The 20,047-nt window shown below is 34.3% G+C and overlaps 3 protein-coding genes and 1 long non-coding RNA gene across 4 annotated transcripts; all 4 read right to left on the bottom strand.

The window, feature by feature from the left end:
* Nucleotides 1–206: 206 nt before the first annotated feature.
* Nucleotides 207–1,927, bottom strand: LOC116114285 (tubulin-folding cofactor C-like). The gene is given in 4 exon segments (XM_031400442.1): nt 207–479; nt 481–935; nt 1,179–1,269; nt 1,745–1,927. Coding segments are annotated over 4 exon segments (1,002 nt in total).
* A 5,135-nt stretch (nt 1,928–7,062) lies between these two features.
* LOC116114300 lies at nt 7,063–10,137 on the bottom strand. Its single transcript, XR_004125531.1, has 3 exons — nt 10,000–10,137; nt 7,416–7,472; nt 7,063–7,133 (listed from the first exon to the last, which is right to left on the bottom strand). It is a non-coding gene; the product is annotated as an uncharacterized LOC116114300 (long non-coding RNA).
* A 3,703-nt stretch (nt 10,138–13,840) lies between these two features.
* On the bottom strand, nt 13,841–14,842 carry LOC116114284 (probable leucine-rich repeat receptor-like protein kinase At1g35710). Its single transcript, XM_031400441.1, has one exon. It carries the CDS (start codon nt 14,840–14,842, stop codon nt 13,841–13,843), a length of 1,002 nt encoding a protein of 333 aa, XP_031256301.1.
* A 2,487-nt stretch (nt 14,843–17,329) lies between these two features.
* On the bottom strand, nt 17,330–18,331 carry LOC116114282 (probable leucine-rich repeat receptor-like protein kinase At1g35710). The gene has a single exon (XM_031400440.1). The coding sequence runs from the start codon at nt 18,329–18,331 to the stop codon at nt 17,330–17,332; it is 1,002 nt and encodes a 333-aa protein (XP_031256300.1).
* Nucleotides 18,332–20,047: the final 1,716 nt, after the last annotated feature.

Here is a 20,047-nt window from a genome sequence, read left to right as displayed (position 1 = left end):
CAGAATGATGCAAAACATTACAACAATCAACCAAAAGTCATTAAATCTAGCTCAGCACTGGCATAACAAAGAACCCTGTACAGTTCATTTGCTCCCAAAAGTTGAGCCACCAGACTGAACAAAAAGCCACAACTTCTCTACTTCCTAATATCGAAGGGCTTTTCCTAGTTTTAAATCAAATTCACCAAACAAGATCTTAGCTTTAGCTAACTTGCACCATTCCCATATCCCAAATCCGCCAGATCAACAGTCCCAAGCCTCTCCTCTTCCGGCAAAACTAACCAATTGGGACTTTGAAAAACTCTCAAGCACTTGAAATCATCCACATTGCCCCAGTTCCCCGTCTCCTTGCTCAACGCGGCAGCTTCCGAATCCTCGTCAATCCCTTCATATTTCAAACAATACGGCCCAAATCTGACCCCATCACAATCCTTAATGATCGGTCTACTCCTAACTTTCAAATAAAAGTCACTACAACTTTTCGCAAAAATGAATCCTAATTTAATGCGAAGCCAAAATCAACACACAGTCCTCAACTTCTTCAATCAAAATCGAGCCCGTCACAGGACCCGCGTAAACTCTATAACCCTTTAATTTATTAACAAAGAGAGCGTTCACACAACCCACTAATCTCACCTCACACGAGTCCAAACCCGCTAACGTAAACTCTCCAATTTCGGAACCCTTAAAGTCTCGGAACAATACTTCATTTTGTTTATCTCGATAACCCGGGGATTCACGAACAGGGAAATTTGACTTTGGTTTTGCTTCATTTGGTGCTGAAACGACACCATTTTGTGGGATCTGGGTTTGGGTTTTGGTGGGTTCGTTTCTGAAGGCGATTTTCTTTCTGGAGATCAACTGTGCTGCTAAGTTCTCGAGATTTTGTTTCAAATCCGAGATGGTTTTGAGAGATGGTCGGACTTCGTAGGAGGCAGATGATTAAGGTTTGCTCCACTGGTATGCTACCACAATATTGTTCCCTGCCATCTTTGGATGCGTAAGTTTTGACACTGTACCAGGCTAGATAGATTTCACCATAAAATTCATTATGGCCGATATCTAAATATTTTAGATGAGGATAGACACCAAAATTTTCAGATATGTTACCAATGAATTGGTTTTGGTCCATGTTGAGTCTCTTTAGGCTTGTGCAATATTTCAAGCCTTTAGGAATTGGACCAAAAAATTGTTGTGATGCACAGTGAATATTTGAAGTGAACCACCAACACAAATATTATGGGTAACTACTAGTGAAATTGTTAGTGTCTAACTCCAATACAGTGAACATGAAATTTCCTATTTCCTGGGAATGGAACCGGAAAGATGGTTTTTATGAAGGAATAAAAACTCTAATTTGTTCAGATTTTTAAAGGAATCAGGAATGGAACCGCTATTTATTTCTGCTTAACTTTAAATCAACAAGTTTTTGGTTTCCTATTTCAGGGGGAATAGAGCCAGAAAGTGAATTATTGAATAAGTCAATATAAAGTAGATTTCTCAAGCCACCAAGAGACGCTGGAATTGAACCTGAAAAATTGTTGCTACGAAGACTAATATTAGTGAGAAACTCCAAATTTCCTAATTCCTGAGGGATGGAACCAGAAAGTTGGTTGCAGAAAATGTACAAGACTTCCAGGATTTTAAGGTTTCCAAGACTTGAGGGGATTGGACCAAAAGCTATTTGTATCGATGTAAAATTCAACCAGATTTGAGAGGTTTCCCATCTCTATAGGAATAGAACCAGAAAGTGAATTATTAAAAAGATATAACCAAGCCATTTACTCAAATTTCCAAAAGAAGCAGGAACTGAACCGTCCAAGCCACTACTGTACAGAGCCAGTTCACTAAAACTTAGTTGTCCTATTTCTTTTGGAATTGAACCATTTAACTGATTCTCAGCCAGGTGGAGGGTCTCAAGATGCATGAGGAGACCGATTTCAGCTGGTATTTTCCCAAAAATGATTAGTTGACAGTCAAGATACTTCAATTTGAGAGATTACAAATTTGTGTAGAGATAACTCCAAAGAGTTCATTAATGGCAAGATCAAGACATGCAAGATGGGAAATGATGAAATGACAATTCATCGAGCTTACCTTTTAAACCTCAATAAGAGGTTCAATCTATGGATGCTTCAGCATGGTCACAAGAAACTCCAAACCAATTAGTGTAACGGCTTATCTTGGTTCTTTGTTGATTAGAATTATTGGTAGCATTAACAGGATAAAGAGACCATGAAGAGACATAATGGCTCTGGTTTTGAAGGTTGGCTTTCCATTTGAAAAGCTTGTGCTTCTTGAGTAGAATCAAAAGCTGGTCTAAATTGAAAATGTATCAAAACAAGATGATGAAAAAAACAGGGGAGAGTTTATTGAAGGATGAGAATGCCATGCTTAAACTAGTTAAATTTGTGAAATGCAGAGCCTAATTCAGAAGTCACATATTTTATAAACAGAGTTTGGAACTCTCAAGTCAATCAAGGTCATTGACCTAATCAAAACTAAACGGATGCTTGCATATTGATCTACTCTATGCAACACCACAAGCGTATGCGTAAACTGGCCCGAACACTGTGAGCTAACCAAAAAAAAAAAAAAAAGATATAGTCTTGTATTTGTTTGGAAAGCTATGATATCAAATTTAAAATTTAGATTTTATCCAACGTAAATGTCGCCTTTTTAAGACTTGACTTAAGATTGTATATTTTATCCAGTTGTTTTACAGTGTTGAAAATTATTTGTAGGATTGTCAGCGGCGCAATTATCAAGGATGTCTTTTTCATAAGTCTATCATTGATTATTTATTTATTATTATTATTATTTTACAATTTATTGTTAAATTTTATTAATTTTAAGGATAAGATTGCATGGCCAAGTAATCTAAAAGCAATGCAATTCAGTGGACTTCCTTTATTCCTTCACGACTTTGAAATTTGACAACAAATAGACCTCTTCCTGGCTTGTTCATATTTCTTAGTCACACCTAATCAAAACATTGAACAATCAATTTTCCATATGCCTTGAGGAGTAATTCGGTCTTGCAAAATCTTTATTTTCATCAAATGCTTGAGCTGATATGGCCCTTACAATTACTCTCTTATATATAGCCCATACAATATATTTCCGGATTTCTCCTTTGCTACTCCAACTAGGCTTTTATACAACGGCTCATCAGCATTGATTTAAGCATTCTTTATCGTGTGAGTTGCAAATGTAAATGGTGTATGCCACATCACAGTTTGATTGCTCCAACAATTTCATCACATAAATACTAATCTTGCAACATACCATAACATAACAAAACCATTATCAATAATGTTGGGTGGCTAAGTACCATGTATATAGCACTACTATAAATGTTATAGTATTTTGCTTATGCAAATTGTCCTTTTATACATATAACAATATATTTAATTTGCATATGGTCCCTTGTCTATTTTTTTTTTTTTCACACCTTATAATGCTTTCATCTTTCTAATGCCACACATTAAGTTTCAATAGAAATCATTGGATTAAAATTGTAATAACAAGCATAACATCAGCTTAAAGCTTTATTAGCATCATACATGAATCTTATTACATAAAATCAATTTTATCAAGTACATCATTAGATACTTCAAATAAAAACCGATACTTCTTGAAATATTAGTACAAAACCTCTAAAGGATGCTTGCATATTGATCTACTTTATGCAACACCACAAACGTTGCCTTCATGATTAAAATCTTATAATCACTATTAATCCAATTAATATAAGGTCTTTGTCTTGTACTTAAACATCTTCAAATGCATGTTTAATATTGTAAGAGATTGCTAGTTCCCTCGGAAATGACTGTTCTTTATGATGAAGTTTGTTTGCTTGGATATTCTAGTGTACCCACTAGCTAGTAACATTAACATTCATTTTGCGTAGTGAAAATTATTAATATAGTTTAGAGGACTCTGTTTCGTGTCTGCAAGGATTTTTTGTTTTTAATCATATACTAAAATAAACTATTTGTATTTTTGAGACCATTCTAATGTTTACATTTTCTGCCCTGTTATAATCAGGACTATTCCATTCTACCTTTTAACAAGAGAAAATAGGGTATTACAAAATCAAGATCTCAGGTTGTGAATGAAGAATGAAAAATCATTAACCCAAATACTATGACCTCATTTCCGCCAAACCTAAGGAAGAAAAAGTTATCACCTCCAGATATATCACGAAAATTACCATTAACACAGAATTTTGGCAATCAGTACGTGCACACTTCTTATATACTACAGTTTACTATTTAGCATGTTTGAATTAAACTTTGTTTGCAATATATTAATTTTAAATGACTTTCACTAGTCCATTTTCTTTTTTTCACTCATTATAACTTTCATATTTCTAATATAGAATAAAATCATCAGATTAAAATTATAATGAATTGCATAAAATCATGAGCTTAAGGCTTTATTAGCCTCATCAATAATCTTGAGTACATAAAACCAGTTTTATCAATTACATCAAATAAGACAGTTGGAAATATGAAAAATGATACACAAGCTTGTGAATAGAAGTATAATTAGTGGGGAGTTCAAACAAGTCATGATCTTCGTGAAATCTCAACTCTCTTGAGGAATAAAACTAGAAAGATTGTTATCACGGAGGCTCAAGACTTTAATTGTTCAGAAAACTGAAGAAGGAGGGATAGGACCACTGAATTGATTACTAAACAATTGAGATACTCGAGATTTCTCAACTTACCACAGATGATGGAATTAGACCTGTAAGTTGTTGCTATAAAGGCTCATATCGTTAAAGATTCTAAATTTCCGAATTCCAGAGGAATGGAACTGGAAAGTTGGTTGTTGACATCATGCAACAAGGTTAGCTTTTGTAGTTTCGCAAAGTAGAAGGGATTGATCCCTTAAATAGTTGTGTTACCCATGTAAAGTTCAACTAGATTAGAGAGGTTTTCGATCTTTGCAAATGGAACCAGAAAGTGAATTATTGAAAAGATTCAACCAAGACAATTGCTCAATTTTCCCAAAGAAGCTGAATTGATCCATTGATTTGATTTTTAGCTAATGTTAATTCACACAAGGTATTCTAGGTTTCCTATTTCCGTGGGAATAGAACCAGAAAGTTTATTACTAGATAAATGAAGATAGTTGAGATTTCTCAAATGACCTAGAGACGCTAGAATGGTACCTGAAAGATTGTTGTTTTGAAGGTTAATGAAAGTGAGAGATTCCAAGTTTCCTGATTCCTGAGGAATGGAGTCTGAAAGTTGGTTATCAAATATGTGCACACAGTTAATTCTTAGTTTTCCAAGCTAGAAGGGATTGGACCTGTTAAATAGTTTTGTAGTCATGTAAAGTTCAACTAGATTATAAAGTTTCCTATCTCCAAAGGAATCGAACCGGAAAGTAAATTATTAAAAAGATTCAACTGTGCTAAGTTTCTTCAAATTTCTCAAGATGCGGGCATTGAACCAAATTGATTTTGCTTAAGCCTAACTCACAAGGTATTTTAGGTTTCCAAGACTTGAAGGGATTGGGCCAGTTAAGCTATTATTATTCATGTAAAGTTCAACCAGATGTGGAGAGTTTCCCATCTTTGGAGAAATGGGACCAGAACGTAAATTATTAAAAAGAACAAAATAGACAAGTTACTCAATTTCCTAAGAGCCGGAATTGGACCGTGCAAATGGTTATTGTCGAGACCTATTCACAAAGAGAACTTAGCTACTCTAATTCTTGAGGCATTGAACCATTCAACTGATTCTCAACCATGTAGAGTCTCAAGATGTGTTAATTGGCCAATTTCTGATGGTAATTTCCCAAAAAACAAATTAATTTGAGAATTCAGGTACTTTAGTTTAGAGAGATTACCAATTTGCGCCGGAATAGAGCCAAAGAGTTCATTATGGCAAAATCAAGATAAGCAGATGAGGAAATTATGAGAATGATAATTCCTCTAGCGTAACTTTTAAACCTGCAACAGATAAGTGAATCTATGGATTCTTCATGCTGGTCACAGGAAATTCCAAACCAACCACAAGGGCTTATTTGGCTGTGAATTGGGTTGATTTGCTGGTGGCATTATCAGGATAAAGAGTCCAAGAAGATAGGAGAGAATGGTTCTGGTTTTGAAGGTTGGCTTTCCATTTTAGAAGAGCTTGTACTTCTTGAGAAAATCTAAAGCAACGTTGAGTTAAAATGAAACGCAACAAACGGGCTTAGGAAACAAGGGAGAGTAATTTCTTGAGGGATGAGAAATCCATTTTATGCTTAAATTTCTTGAGTTTTAAACAGAGAATTTTATACTTAAATTTATTAGCTACTTTTTATTTAAATTCCAATCGAATTTAAATTTAACAAAGGGATCTATTTATAACATCACTCCCTTTTAAATCCACCTCCATCTAATCAAATTTTATTGGCCTTTTTGGAAATCAAGATCTAATTGGACCTTAGTAGTACTCTTCTTCTTCTTTATCTACATAAAACAAAAATCAAACACTATATAGGAGGGATAACAAGAAGTCACCTGCATAATTCAACAGCAGCAAACTTGTACTCCATTTCCTTTCTCTCAATTGAGGCAAACTAAAATTCTTTAAGACAACTCCACTCCTACAAACATATGAATACAGATTCAGTCACATTAATTACTAAAGCCGAGACAGTATCATAACTAGGCCCTTTAAAAATGCAAAATGAATGACTAAGCGTAGACTTAACAAATCCATGTAACTTAATTCACAGTTGTGTTTTTTTGCGGCAGCTGTTACATCTAAAAAAAAAAAAATTAATCTTATTTAATAATAACCGACTTCTACTTAGCATTAACATCTAATTAATATCATACCCTGCTGTGAAGCTATACATATGAAAAACTATACTATAACACCCCCCTTTGATATAAACTCTTTATCCCAATATGTATACTCCAAACCTTCCAATTTCCTATTTTAGACATCTCGTCAATAAACCGCTTCCACTTGTTCACTCTAGCCAAGAAAAACAGTTTAATAAGATTAGACACTAAGGAAAGATTACATAACAGCTCATGTGATGAAAACTCACATCAGGAGTGTTCCGCCGCTGTCTATTGAAAGGATAGCCAACAACGAAACCTTTCAATCAAATTCCAAGATCTGCATAATAAAGATTATAGCTGACTTGATAAGTTATCTATCATGATCCAACTTACAGGTTAATCGATATAAACACCATAAACACAAGATTCACCTCAACAATCCTAATAAAATAATTCAATGCACAATCATAATGCACAATCAAATTCACAACCCTGCAATTCAATTCCAAGGGTATCATTCAAAAATTTGAGACAAAACCCAAACATGATCTTCACTAAATACTATACTAACTAATTGTTAGAAAAAGAAGTAAGAATATAAGTGATGGAGAAACTTTACCAGGCATTGAAAACACTAGCCATCAAATCAATATCTCCTCTCTTCCTAACCAGAACACTGCAACGTTGACATAACCCCAATCATAAAGTCACAAACACAACATAGAATCAACAAGAACATAAAACAAAAGTAACAAATTTCTACATACTAACATCCACAGAAACAAAATAAATTACACCACTAATACCTTAAAGGTGATACAATCTTATCATTCGAGTTTGAAACAGCCAACCCAACGTATTTATCACCCACATTCAACCCAAGCAATCGACCTCGTTTTGAAATGTTTCCCTTGAGGATATTATGGAACAAGTTCAAATTTTCACTACATTCTCTAAGATTAACTCATCATTAAGCATTTTACGCGATAAACATAACAATGTATATATTTCAATTTCATAAACTCTAACAAACATAAATCATAAGAAAACACACTATTTCGAATTTTAAACTCTATCAAACAGTAAACATAAGAATGTACATGCAAACTGGAGTTGGAGTTGGAGTTGGAGCTGGAGCTGGAGCTAAGAGTTGTATAAATGTTTCTTTTTCCAATGTGACATTTCCACAAAAGTTAATAGATAAAACGTAGCAAAACATTTAGTTATCTATTATGGCGGGAAGCATAACACAAAATCAAAGAAAACAAATGGGCAGCACTATATTAAATTGATAGGAGGAGTTTCCTTAATTTTTGAAAGAACTAAAAAGCGATTTGGAATAAAAAAATCAATTACATGCAAATATCAAACTAGTAAAGAAAAAGAAAACACATGCGAATTATCCTGGGTCACCCAAAACTGGGCTACGTCTAGTAGAGCCAATATTATTGCTATATTACTCACCTCTCTTGTCATAATAGTTATTTTGCTATGATTTTATATATCTCTCATACAAGATAATAATGTCTTCATATACTAGGTTTAATGTGAAAACATAATATACCAGGATTCCTATTCTTAAGGCAAACCCTATTAGGAATTTTTTCCTTAAAGGAATCCTACAACAGCTATACATGATAAAGCCAAAACCACTTACGGTTCGAGGCATTAATCAGCTAGGAAATTAGTTTAAATAAAATCAAATTTGCGTAATTTATGAAGGCGGATATGTTAATTAATTATTACTAACCGCTAAAATTTACCAAATACAGTATTTATACCAGTTCTATCGGCTAAGTGACGAGTCTCAAGTTGATCGGTTAAACCGGTTCGACCAACAAGTCAGACCGATGATGTCATCATGCTAAGTCCCCGCCTGATGACATCATCCAACAAAACATTTTGAAAAAAAATAATCCCAAAATAAATGTGAATAAAAAATACCACTATAACAAACAGTACTCTAAACTGCAAACTGCACAGCTCAAAAGCTAGACCTCTTTTTTCTCTTTAACTACAGCACAATTTCATCAAAGATCCTCAGACTATCACTAACTCTGGCACAGCGCTTCACTCTGCATAAAATACTTAGAACACCATCCCTCCACAGAACACCCAAACATATTCCATGATTATAGTATCAATATACACTACATTAACACTCTGTACTAACTAACATTTCTTTCCATCTTTCACTAATTAAAACCGATGTACATAAGTTCATAACATGCAGGATTTTGACCGAAGAGATAGATGCAATGCTTAACTTTAATACCACTGACGCTGTCTATATGCAGTAATTTTAATTTTGGATTTTGCATATTATCATGGATGCATGAACAACATTATTTTTTTTTTTTTTTTTTTTTTGGTAAGTTGCATGAACAACGTTCTATATTTTGAATGTTAAAATATGCCCTCACTATAGAACATAATAACACATACTGCTTATGTGAAAAAGAAAAAAAAAATGTATTAGAAGAAATTAAATCATAGTTCAAGGAAATCTAGTAGCCTTCAACAAAAATGTAACTCTACATGTGAAAGAATAATAAATAAATAAAGTTGGGAAGTTTGCCTGCGGTTTGCAAACTGCAGTAGCAAATTGAAATGCTATTTACTTCAACAGTGTCCACATGACATGAATACAACCTTCAAAATGAACTAATATTTCATATACATAATGCAACCCTAAATTGCAATGCTATTACTTCAACAGGATTAGGTGTGCACGTGAATACAGAAAAATTGCACTCATTCTACAAGACAGAATACATTTTTTATTTCTATAAACTTGTTCATTGAAAATGATTTCAAACTTAATCAAAATGACTTCAGAGATAACCCATTAACTAACCAAAAACTTAATGAAATCCCGAACTATTCAAACATCAAGTCCTTTGTTTTTGTGACAATTACACAGCGAGTCATATTCAGAATTAATGTCCCAACTCCCAAGCAATAGATATACAGGAAAATCAGAAACATACTAAGTTGAAGGATAAGCAATTCAATTTCAGTACAAAAAGATCTTGCCCTACACAGATGCATACAAGCAAGAGGCCTTCCCATTCAATATCCCATCAGAGCTCCAATTAGAGCAGTAAAATTGTCATTTCCGTGGCTAAAAAAAAGAGAAGACAGAGCCTAAAATGTATAAAGTAGAGTTTCATCTAGAAACAAACCCTAAACAAGAAACTTACTGAAAATTTGAGGCCAGTCGCGATTTCACCCGATATTTGGCGTGATGAGTGCCTGATCCACGTTTGCACAGTTGGGAAGAACGAAGATGCAGTTTAGGGTAGAAATAAAGACAGGTTAACAACCCTTCTCACTTGTTGTTTTCACAAAAATGACATGACAGGTGGTAAGTTAGCTCACAATTAGCCAGAAGTCTCATTATAAGTTATAAGTTGATCAATTACGAGCTACTATCTCGTGTTTGTGAGAAGTGTTTATAAGTATACCTTTTTTTAGTACTCTGTTTGGTCCTGTCCGATTAGACCAATGGTCCAATACTATAAATCCGGTCCATCTCGGTTGATTTGAGCCATTAATAGTTCGGTTTTTCAGTTGTTCTCGACCAAATTGGCCCGATTCTTGGTCTAACCGTTGAATCAACCTGTTCAGACCGAGTTTTAAAACAAGGAATTTTATACTAAATTTATTACTATTTTTTATTTAAAGTTCCAATCGAATTTAAATTAACACAAAGGATGTATTTATACATCACTCTTTTGAATCTACCTCCAACTAATCAAATTTTATTGGCCTTTTGGGAAATCAAGATCTGATTGGATGTCCGTAGTACTCCATTTTATGTAGAACTGAAAATCCAAATCTCATTGGCCTCAACTCAATGGACCTCATTCAAGACAAGTAATTTTCAGTTCCCATTAAATATTTTTTTTTTGTTTTTGACAATTTTGATGCTCACAATTAACTAGACATAGTTCAAGCCAAAATGTTGCAAACTCTAAGCTATTTTAATGTAGAAATATAAATAATTGCTTTAAACATAAGTTTTTCTTACTCCGTTATATATTTATATATCAACCGAATCATTGGCACAATACCAACTCACCAGAGACAAAACCAAGAGAGAAATTAGACCTCCTGCAAGATACTCATATGCTGACTTATTGTTTACAGCTTTGGTTGCAGGTGCTGAAATTCAGATAACTGAACCAGACAGCTACGATGAAGCAATAAGGTCCAAAGATAGGGAGAAATGGCAAGCTGCCATGGAAGAGGAGATGCACTCCTTGAAGGTAAATGGGACCTGGTCCCTAGTACCCTGTCCTAAAAATCAAAAGCTTATTGACTGCAGATGGCTATATAAGGTAAAGGAAGGTATGACTTCAACTGATCCTCCTAGATTTAAAGCTAGGCTTGTAGCCAAAGGCTACACCCAAAGGGAAGGGATTGATTTCAACGAAATCTTCTCCCCTGTAGTCAAATATAAAACCATTAGGATCATGCTATCGATAGTTGCACATCTAGACCTAGAACTAGAACAGGTAGATGTAAAAACTACTTTCTTGCATGGTAATCTAGATGAAAAAATCTTCATGAAATAGCCTATGGGGTTTATTGATAAAAACTGTCCTGAACATGTTTTCCTATTACACAAATCCTTGTATGGGCTTAAACAAGCCCCTAGACAGTGGTATAAAAGGTTTGACACCTTCATTACCAGTATAGGATTCAAAAAAAGTGAGTATGACAGTTGTTTTTACTATGATTTAAATTTTGGTATGCCTGTATATTTACTACTTTATGTAGATGACATGTTGCTAATTAGTAAATCAAAACCAGAATAAATGACTTGAAGTCTAGGCTGAATTCTGAGTTTGACATGAAGAGCTTAGGTAGTGCAAAAAGGATCCTAGGGATAGTCATTGACAGGAAAAGAGAGGACTGTGAACTAAAACTTTAGCAGTCCTCCTACTTACTGAAACTGGTATCCAGATTTGGAATGTCAGATTCCAAGCCAGTATCCATGCCTTTAGCTAGCCATTTTACACTTAGTAAGACACAAAGTCCCAAGATTGAATCTGAATTCATTAAGATGGAAAAAATTCCTTATGCCAATGTGATAGGATCAATCATGTACGCCATGATTAGCACCAGACCTGGCCTATCTTATTCCATTTCACTTCTTAGTTGTTTTATGTCCAATCCAGGTATAGAACACTGGTTAGCATTGAAATGGTTAATGAAATATATTAATAGTACAATATATGTTGGGTTAGAATATAAGAAAAGAGGAAACTCACTTGATCTTATGGGATATGTAGACTCTGATTTTGCAGAAGATAAAGACACAAGGAAGTCTACCACCTCGTACTACTTCACATTGGGAGGAAATTGCATAAGCTGGAAGTCCCAGCTTTAACCCATTGTTGCCCTCTCCTCCACTGAGGCAGAATACATTGCTGTAGCAGATGTATTCAAAGAAGGATTATGGCTTAAGGGGATTTTATCTGAGGTGGAGCTGATTGATGAGAAGACAGTAGTGTTTTTGGACATTCAGAGTGCACTTCACCTAAGTAGAAATCCAGTCTACCATGAAAGGATGAAGCACATGGATGTTAGATATCATTGCGTAAGGGATTTAGTGGCTAAAGGAATCATAGACTTGAAGAAAATATAAACTGAGGACAATCCAACTGACATGGGCACAAAGGTAGTAACTGTTACAAAGTTCAAACATTGTTTGAACCTGCTGTTTATAAAATAAGCAGCAAAATAATAGAGTTGAGAAGGATTCTTGGGAGGAAGCTGCACTAGAGAGAGTTAGACTAAGCAGTTTGGTTGTGTTTGTGTTTTTGGAGCTTCAAGGTGGAGAATTTAGAATAAAGCACACAAAAACGCTGTTGTTGTACCTTTAGTGCAACACAGTCATTTTATTCTTGTTTTTTAAAAGACAGAATCTAGACCATTGAAGGACATTAATATCTGACGGCCAGGATCTATTCTACTCAAAACAGAATTGAAAAAAACAACTTCACCTTGCTACTGCGTTTTAGTCTGCTCGCTGGGGTTTATTTTTCAGTTTTGTGTATTCTGTGTAAAGAAAATCTGTTCTGTATCATTTCTTTCTTGACTGTAATCTTGGTGTGGTTGGTTGTAATCACTTGTAAGGGTTGTGTTTCCCTTGAATCTTGAGGATCTGTTTTAGAGTTCTCATAGGAAAGATTCCAGTTTGTTATGAGAGAGAGATATGCGGTTTAAGAGTGGGTTTAGGTGTAGAATTTGTTTGTATCAGGTTGTATTAATCTTTAGTGTAGCAAGCTCCTGAGTTTCTTGAGCTCAACGTGGATGTAGTTTATCCTATATAGGATAAGCGAACCACGGTAAAAATTCGTGTGTCTTTGTTCTTGTTTTCTTTACATTCTTCGTTTGTGTGTGTTGTGTGTGAAATTGGTGGATGATTTTGAGTGTTAGGAGTACAAATTAACTCTACAATAGGTAATTCAGAAAATACAAAAAGTTTAAGTGATACACTCTCCCAAGCTACATGAGATTTCACCATAAAATTTAATTGCCCAAAGATGAGTTAAGTTTCATGCTCAACTGGTATGCTACCAGCAATATTGTTCCCTGCCATCTTTTGGATGCGTAAGTTTTGACACTGTACCAGGCTAGATGAGATTTCACCATAAAATTCATTATGGCCGATATCTAAATATTTTAGATGAGGATAGACACCAAAATTTTCAGATATGTTACCAATGAATTGGTTTTGGTCCATGTTGAGTCTCTTTAGGCTTGTGCAATATTTCAAGCCTTTAGGAATTGGACCAAAAAAATTGTTGTGATGCACAGTGAATATTTGAAGTGAACCACCAACACAAATATTATGGGGTAACTAGCTAGTGAAATTGTTAGTGTCTAACTCCAATACAGTGAACATGAAATTTCCTATTTCCTGGGGAATGGTACCGGAAAGATGGTTTTTATGAAGGAATAAAAACTCTAATTTGTTCAGATTTTTAAAGGAATCAGGAATGGAACCGCTAAGTTTATTTCTGCTTAACTTTAAATCAACAAGTTTTTTAGGTTTCCTATTTCAGGGGGAATAGAGCCAGAAAGTGAATTATTGAATAAGTCAATATAAAGTAGATTTCTCAAGCCACCAAGAGACGCTGGAATTGAACCTGAAAAATTGTTGCTACGAAGACTAATATTAGTGAGAAACTCCAAATTTCCTAATTCCTGAGGGATGGAACCAGAAAGTTGGTTGCAGAAAATGTACAAGACTTCCAGGATTTTAAGGTTTCCAAGACTTGAGGGGATTGGACCAGAAAAGCTATTTGTATCGATGTAAAATTCAACCAGATTTGAGAGGTTTCCCATCTCTATAGGAATAGAACCAGAAAGTGAATTATTAAAAAGATATAACCAAGCCAATTTACTCAAATTTCCAAAAGAAGCAGGAACTGAACCGTCCAAGCCACTACTGTACAGAGCCAGTTCACTAAGAGAACTTAGTTGTCCTATTTCTTTTGGAATTGAACCATTTAACTGATTCTCAGCCAGGTGGAGGGTCTCAAGATGCATGAGGAGACCGATTTCAGCTGGTATTTTCCCAAAAAACTGATTAGTTGACAAGTCAAGATACTTCAATTTAGAGAGATTACAAATTTGTGTAGAGATAACTCCAAAGAGTTCATTAATGGCAAGATCAAGACATGCAAGATGGGGAAATGATGAGAATGACAATTCATCGAGCTTACCTTTTAAACCTACAATAAAGAGGTTCAATCTATGGATGCTTCTAGCATGGTCACAAGAAACTCCAAACCAATTAGTGTAACGGCTTATCTTGGTTCTTTGTTGATTAGAATTATTGGTAGCATTAACAGGATAAAGAGACCATGAAGAGAGGACATAATGGCTCTGGTTTTGAAGGTTGGCTTTCCATTTGAGAAGAGCTTGTGCTTCTTGAGTAGAATCAAAAGCTGGACTAAACTGAAAATGTATCAGAACAAAGATGATGAAGAAAACAGGGGAGAGTTTATTAAAGGATGAGAATGCCATTGCTTAAACTAGTTAAATTTGTGAAATGCAGAGCCTAATTCAGAAGTCACATATTTTATAAACAGAGTTTGGAACTCTCAAGTCAATCAAGGTCATTGACCTAATCAAAACTAAACGGATGCTTGCATATTGATCTACTCTATGCAACACCACAAGCGTATGCGTAAACTGGCCCGAACACCTGAGCTAACCAAAAAAAAAAAAAAAGATATAGTCTTGTATTTGTTTGGAAAGCTATGATATCAAATTTAAAATTTAGATTTTATCCAACGTAAATGTCGCCTTTTTAAGACTTGACTTAAGATTGTATATTTTATCCAGTGTGTTTTACAGTGTTGAAAATTATTTGTAGGATTGTCAGCGGCGCAATTATACAAGGATGTCTTTTTCATAAGTCTATCATTGAATTATTTATTTATTATTATTATTATTTTACAATTTATTGTTAAATTTTATTAAATTTTAAGAATAAGATTGCATGGCTAAGTAATTTAAAAGCAATGCAATTCAGTGGACTTCGATTATTCTTTCACGAGTTTGAAATTTGACAACAATAGACCTCTCCTCTGGCTTGTTCATATTTCTTAGTCACACCTAATCAAAACATTGAAACAATCAAATCTTCCACATGCCTTGAGGAGTAATTCGGTCTTGCAAAATCTTGATTTTCATCAAATGCTTGAGCTGATATGGCCCTTACCAATTACATCTCTTATATATAGCCCATACAATATATTTCCGGATTTCTCCTTTGCTACTCCAACTAGGCTTTTATAGCAACGTGCTCATCAGCATTGATTTAAGCATTCTTTGTCGCGTGAGTTGCAAATGTAAACGGTGTATGCCACATCACAGTTTGATTGCTCCAACAATTTCATCACATAAATACTAATCTTGCAACATATCATAACATAACAAAACCATTATCAATAATGTTGGGTGGCTAAGTACCATGTATATATACACTACTATAAATGTTATAGTATTTTGCTTATGCAAATTGTCCTTTTATACAATATAACAATATATTTAATTTGCATATGGTCCCTTGTCTATTTTTTTTTTTTTCAAAGGAATCATAGACTTGAAGAAAATATAAACTGAGGACAATCCAACTGACATGGGCACAAAGGTAGTAACTATTACAAAGTTCAAACATTGTTTGAACCTACTGTTTATAAAATAAGCAGCAAAATAATAGAGTTGAGAAGGATTCTTGGGAGGAAGCTGCACTAGAGAGAGTTAGACTAAGCAGTTTGGTTGTGTTTGTGTTTTTGGAGCTTCAAGGTGGAGAATTTAGAATGAAGCACACAAAAACGCTGTTGTTGTACCTTTAGTGCAACGCGGTCATTTTATTCTTGTTTTTTAAAAGACAGAATCTAGACCATTGAAGGACATTAATATCTGACGGCCAGGATCTATTCTACTCAAAACAGAATTGAAAAAAACAACTTCACCTTGCTACTGCGTTTTAGTCTGCTCGCTGGGGTTTATTTTTCAGTTTTGTGTATTCTGTGTAAAGAAAATCTGCTCTGTATCGTTTCTTTCTTGACTGTAATCTTGGTGTGGTTGGTTGTAATCACTTGTAAGGGTTGTGTTTCCCTTGAATCTTGAGGATCTGTTTTAGAGTTCTCATAGGAAAGATTCCAGTTTGTTATGAGAGAGAGATACGCGGTTTAAGAGTGGGTTTGGGTGTAGAATTTGTTTGTATCAGGTTGTATTAATCTTTAGTGTAGCAAGCTCCTGAGTTTCTTGAGCTCAACGTGGATGTAGTTTATCCTATATAGGATAAGCGAACCACGGTAAAAATTCGTGTGTCTTTGTTCTTGTTTTCTTTACATTCTTCGTTTGTGTGTGTTGTGTGTGAAATTGGTGGATGATTTTGAGTGTTAGGAGTACAAATTAACTCTACAATAGGTAATTCAGAAAATACAAAAAGTTTAAGTGATACACTCTCCCAAGCTACATGAGATTTCACCATAAAATTTAATTGCCCAAAGATGAGTTAAGTTTCATGCTCAACTGGTATGCTACCAGCAATATTGTTCCCTGCCATCTTTAGGATGCGTAAGTTTTGACACTGTACCAGGCTAGATGAGATTTCACCATAAAATTCATTATGGCCGATATCTAAATATTTTAGATGAGGATAGACACCAAAATTTTCAGATATGTTACCAATGAATTGGTTTTGGTCCATGTTGAGTCTCTTTAGGCTTGTGCAATATTTCAAGCCTTTAGGAATTGGACCAAAAAAATTGTTGTGATGCACAGTGAATATTTGAAGTGAACCACCAACACAAATATTATGGGGTAACTAACTAGTGAAATTGTTAGTGTCTAACTCCAATACAGTGAACATGAAATTTCCTATTTCCTGGGGAATGGTACCGGAAAGATGGTTTTTATGAAGGAATAAAAACTCTAATTTGTTCAGATTTTTAAAGGAATCAGGAATGGAACCGCTAAGTTTATTTCTGCTTAACTTTAAATCAACAAGTTTTTCAGGTTTCCTATTTCAGGGGGAATAGAGCCAGAAAGTGAATTATTGAATAAGTCAATATAAAGTAGATTTCTCAAGCCACCAAGAGACGCTGGAATTGAACCTGAAAAATTGTTGCTACGAAGACTAATATTAGTGAGAAACTCCAAATTTCCTAATTCCTGAGGGATGGAACCAGAAAGTTGGTTGCAGAAAATGTACAAGACTTCCAGGATTTTAAGGTTTCCAAGACTTGAGGGGATTGGACCAGAAAAGCTATTTGTATCGATGTAAAATTCAACCAGATTTGAGAGGTTTCCCATCTCTATAGGAATAGAACCAGAAAGTGAATTATTAAAAAGATATAACCAAGCCAAGTTGCTCAAATTTCCAAAAGAAGCAGAAACTGAACCGTCCAAGCCACTACTGTACAGAGCCAGTTCACTAAAAGAACTTAGTTGTCCTATTTCTTTTGGAATTGAACCATTTAACTGATTCTCAGCCAGGTGGAGGGTCTCAAGATGCATGAGGAGACCGATTTCAGCTGGTATTTTCCCAAAAAATTGATTAGTTGACAAGTCAAGATACTTCAATTTGGAGAGATTACAAATTTGTGTAGAGATAACTCCAAAGAGTTCATTAATGGCAAGATCAAGACATGCAAGATGGGGAAATGATGAGAATGACAATTCATTGAGCTTACCTTTTAAACCTGCAATAAAGAGGTTCAATCTATGGATGCTTCCAGCATGGTCACAAGAAACTCCAAACCAATTAGTGCAATGGCTTATCTTGGTTCTTTGTTGATTAGAATTATTGGTAGCATTAATAGGATAAAGAGACCATGAAGAGAGGACATAATGGCTCTGGTTTTGAAGGTTGGCTTTCCATTTGAAAAGAGCTTGTGCTTCTTGAGTAGAATCAAAAGCTGGTCTAAATTGAAAATGTATCAAAACAAAGATGATGAAGAAAACAGGGGAGAGTTTATTGAAGGATGAGAATGCCATAGCTTAAACTAGTTAAATTTGTGAAATGCAGAGCCTAATTCAGAAGTCACATATTTTATAAACAGAGTTTGGAACTCTCAAGTCAATCAAGGTCATTGACCTAATCAAAACTAAACGGATGCTTGCATATTGATCTACTCTATGCAACACCACAAGCGTATGCGTAAACTGGCCCGAACACCTGAGCTAACCAAAAAAAAAAAAAAAAGATATAGTCTTGTATTTGTTTGGAAAGCTATGATATCAAATTTAAAATTTAGATTTTATCCAACGTAAATGTCGCCTTTTTAAGACTTGACTTAAGATTGTATATTTTATCCAGTGTGTTTTACAGTGTTGAAAATTATTTGTAGGATTGTCAGCGGCGCAATTATGCAAGGATGTCTTTTTCATAAGTCTATCATTGAATTATTTATTTATTATTATTATTATTTTACAATTTATTGTTAAATTTTATTAAATTTTAAGGATAAGATTGCATGGCCAAGTAATCTAAAAGCAATGCAATTCAGTGGACTTCCTTTATTCCTTCACGACTTTGAAATTTGACAACAATAGACCTCTTCTCTGGCTTGTTCATATTTCTTAGTCACACCTAATCAAAACATTGAAACAATCAAATTTTCCATATGCCTTGAGGAGTAATTCGGTCTTGCAAAATCTTTATTTTCATCAAATGCTTGAGCTGATATGGCCCTTATCAATTACGTCTCTTATATATAGCCCATACAATATATTTCCGGATTTCTCCTTTGCTACTCCAACTAGGCTTTTATAGCAACGTGCTCATCAGCATTGATTTAAGCATTCTTTATCGTGTGAGTTGCAAATGTAAATGGTGTATGCCACATCACAGTTTGATTGCTCCAACAATTTCATCACATAAATACTAATCTTGCAACATACCATAACATAACAAAACCATTATCAATAATGTTGGGTGGCTAAGTACCATGTATATGTACACTACTATAAATGTTATAGTATTTTGCTTATGCAAATTGTCCTTTTATACAATATAACAATATATTTAATTTGCATATGGTCCCTTGTCTATTTTTTTTTTTTTCACACCTTATAATGCTTTCATCTTTCTAATGCCACACATTAATGTTTCAATAGAAATCATTGGATTAAAATTGTAATAACAAGCATAACATCAGCTTAAAGCTTTATTAGCATCATACATGAATCTTAATTACATAAAAATCAATTTTATCAAGTACATCATGTAAGATACTTCAAATATAAAACCGATACTTCTTGAAATATTAGTACAAAATCCTCTAAATGGATGCTTGCATATTGATCTACTTTATGCAACACCACAAACGTTGCCTTCATGATTAAAATCTTATAATCACTATTAAATCAATTAATATAAGGTCTTTGTCTTGTACTTAAACATCTTCAAAATGCATGTTTGAATATTGTAAAGAGATTGCTACGTTCCTCTCGGTAAATGACTGTTCTTTATGATGAAGTTTGTTTGCTTGGATATTCTAGTGTACCCACTAGCTAGTAACATTAACATTCATTTTGCGTAGTGAAAATTATTAATATAGTGTTAGAGGACTCTGTTTCGTGTCTGCAAGGATTTTTTGTTTTTTTGTTTTTTTTTAATCATATACTAAAATAAACTATTTGTATTTTTGAGACCATTCTAATGATTTACAATTTTCTGCCCTGTTATAATCAGGACTATTCCATTCTACC

This window comes from Pistacia vera, unplaced genomic scaffold, assembly GCF_008641045.1.
Source record: "Pistacia vera cultivar Batoury unplaced genomic scaffold, PisVer_v2 Contig706, whole genome shotgun sequence".
Lineage (NCBI taxonomy): Eukaryota > Viridiplantae > Streptophyta > Magnoliopsida > Sapindales > Anacardiaceae > Pistacia > Pistacia vera.
The sequence above is the reverse complement of the archived record's forward strand: the minus strand, read 5'-3'. Positions and strand labels throughout refer to the sequence as shown.

Coding starts and splice junctions, on each gene's coding strand:
- LOC116114282 (XM_031400440.1), bottom strand. CDS start 18,331: ATGGCATTCTCATCCTTCAATAAACTCTCCCCTGTTTTCTTCATCATC.
- LOC116114284 (XM_031400441.1), bottom strand. CDS start 14,842: ATGGCATTCTCATCCTTTAATAAACTCTCCCCTGTTTTCTTCATCATC.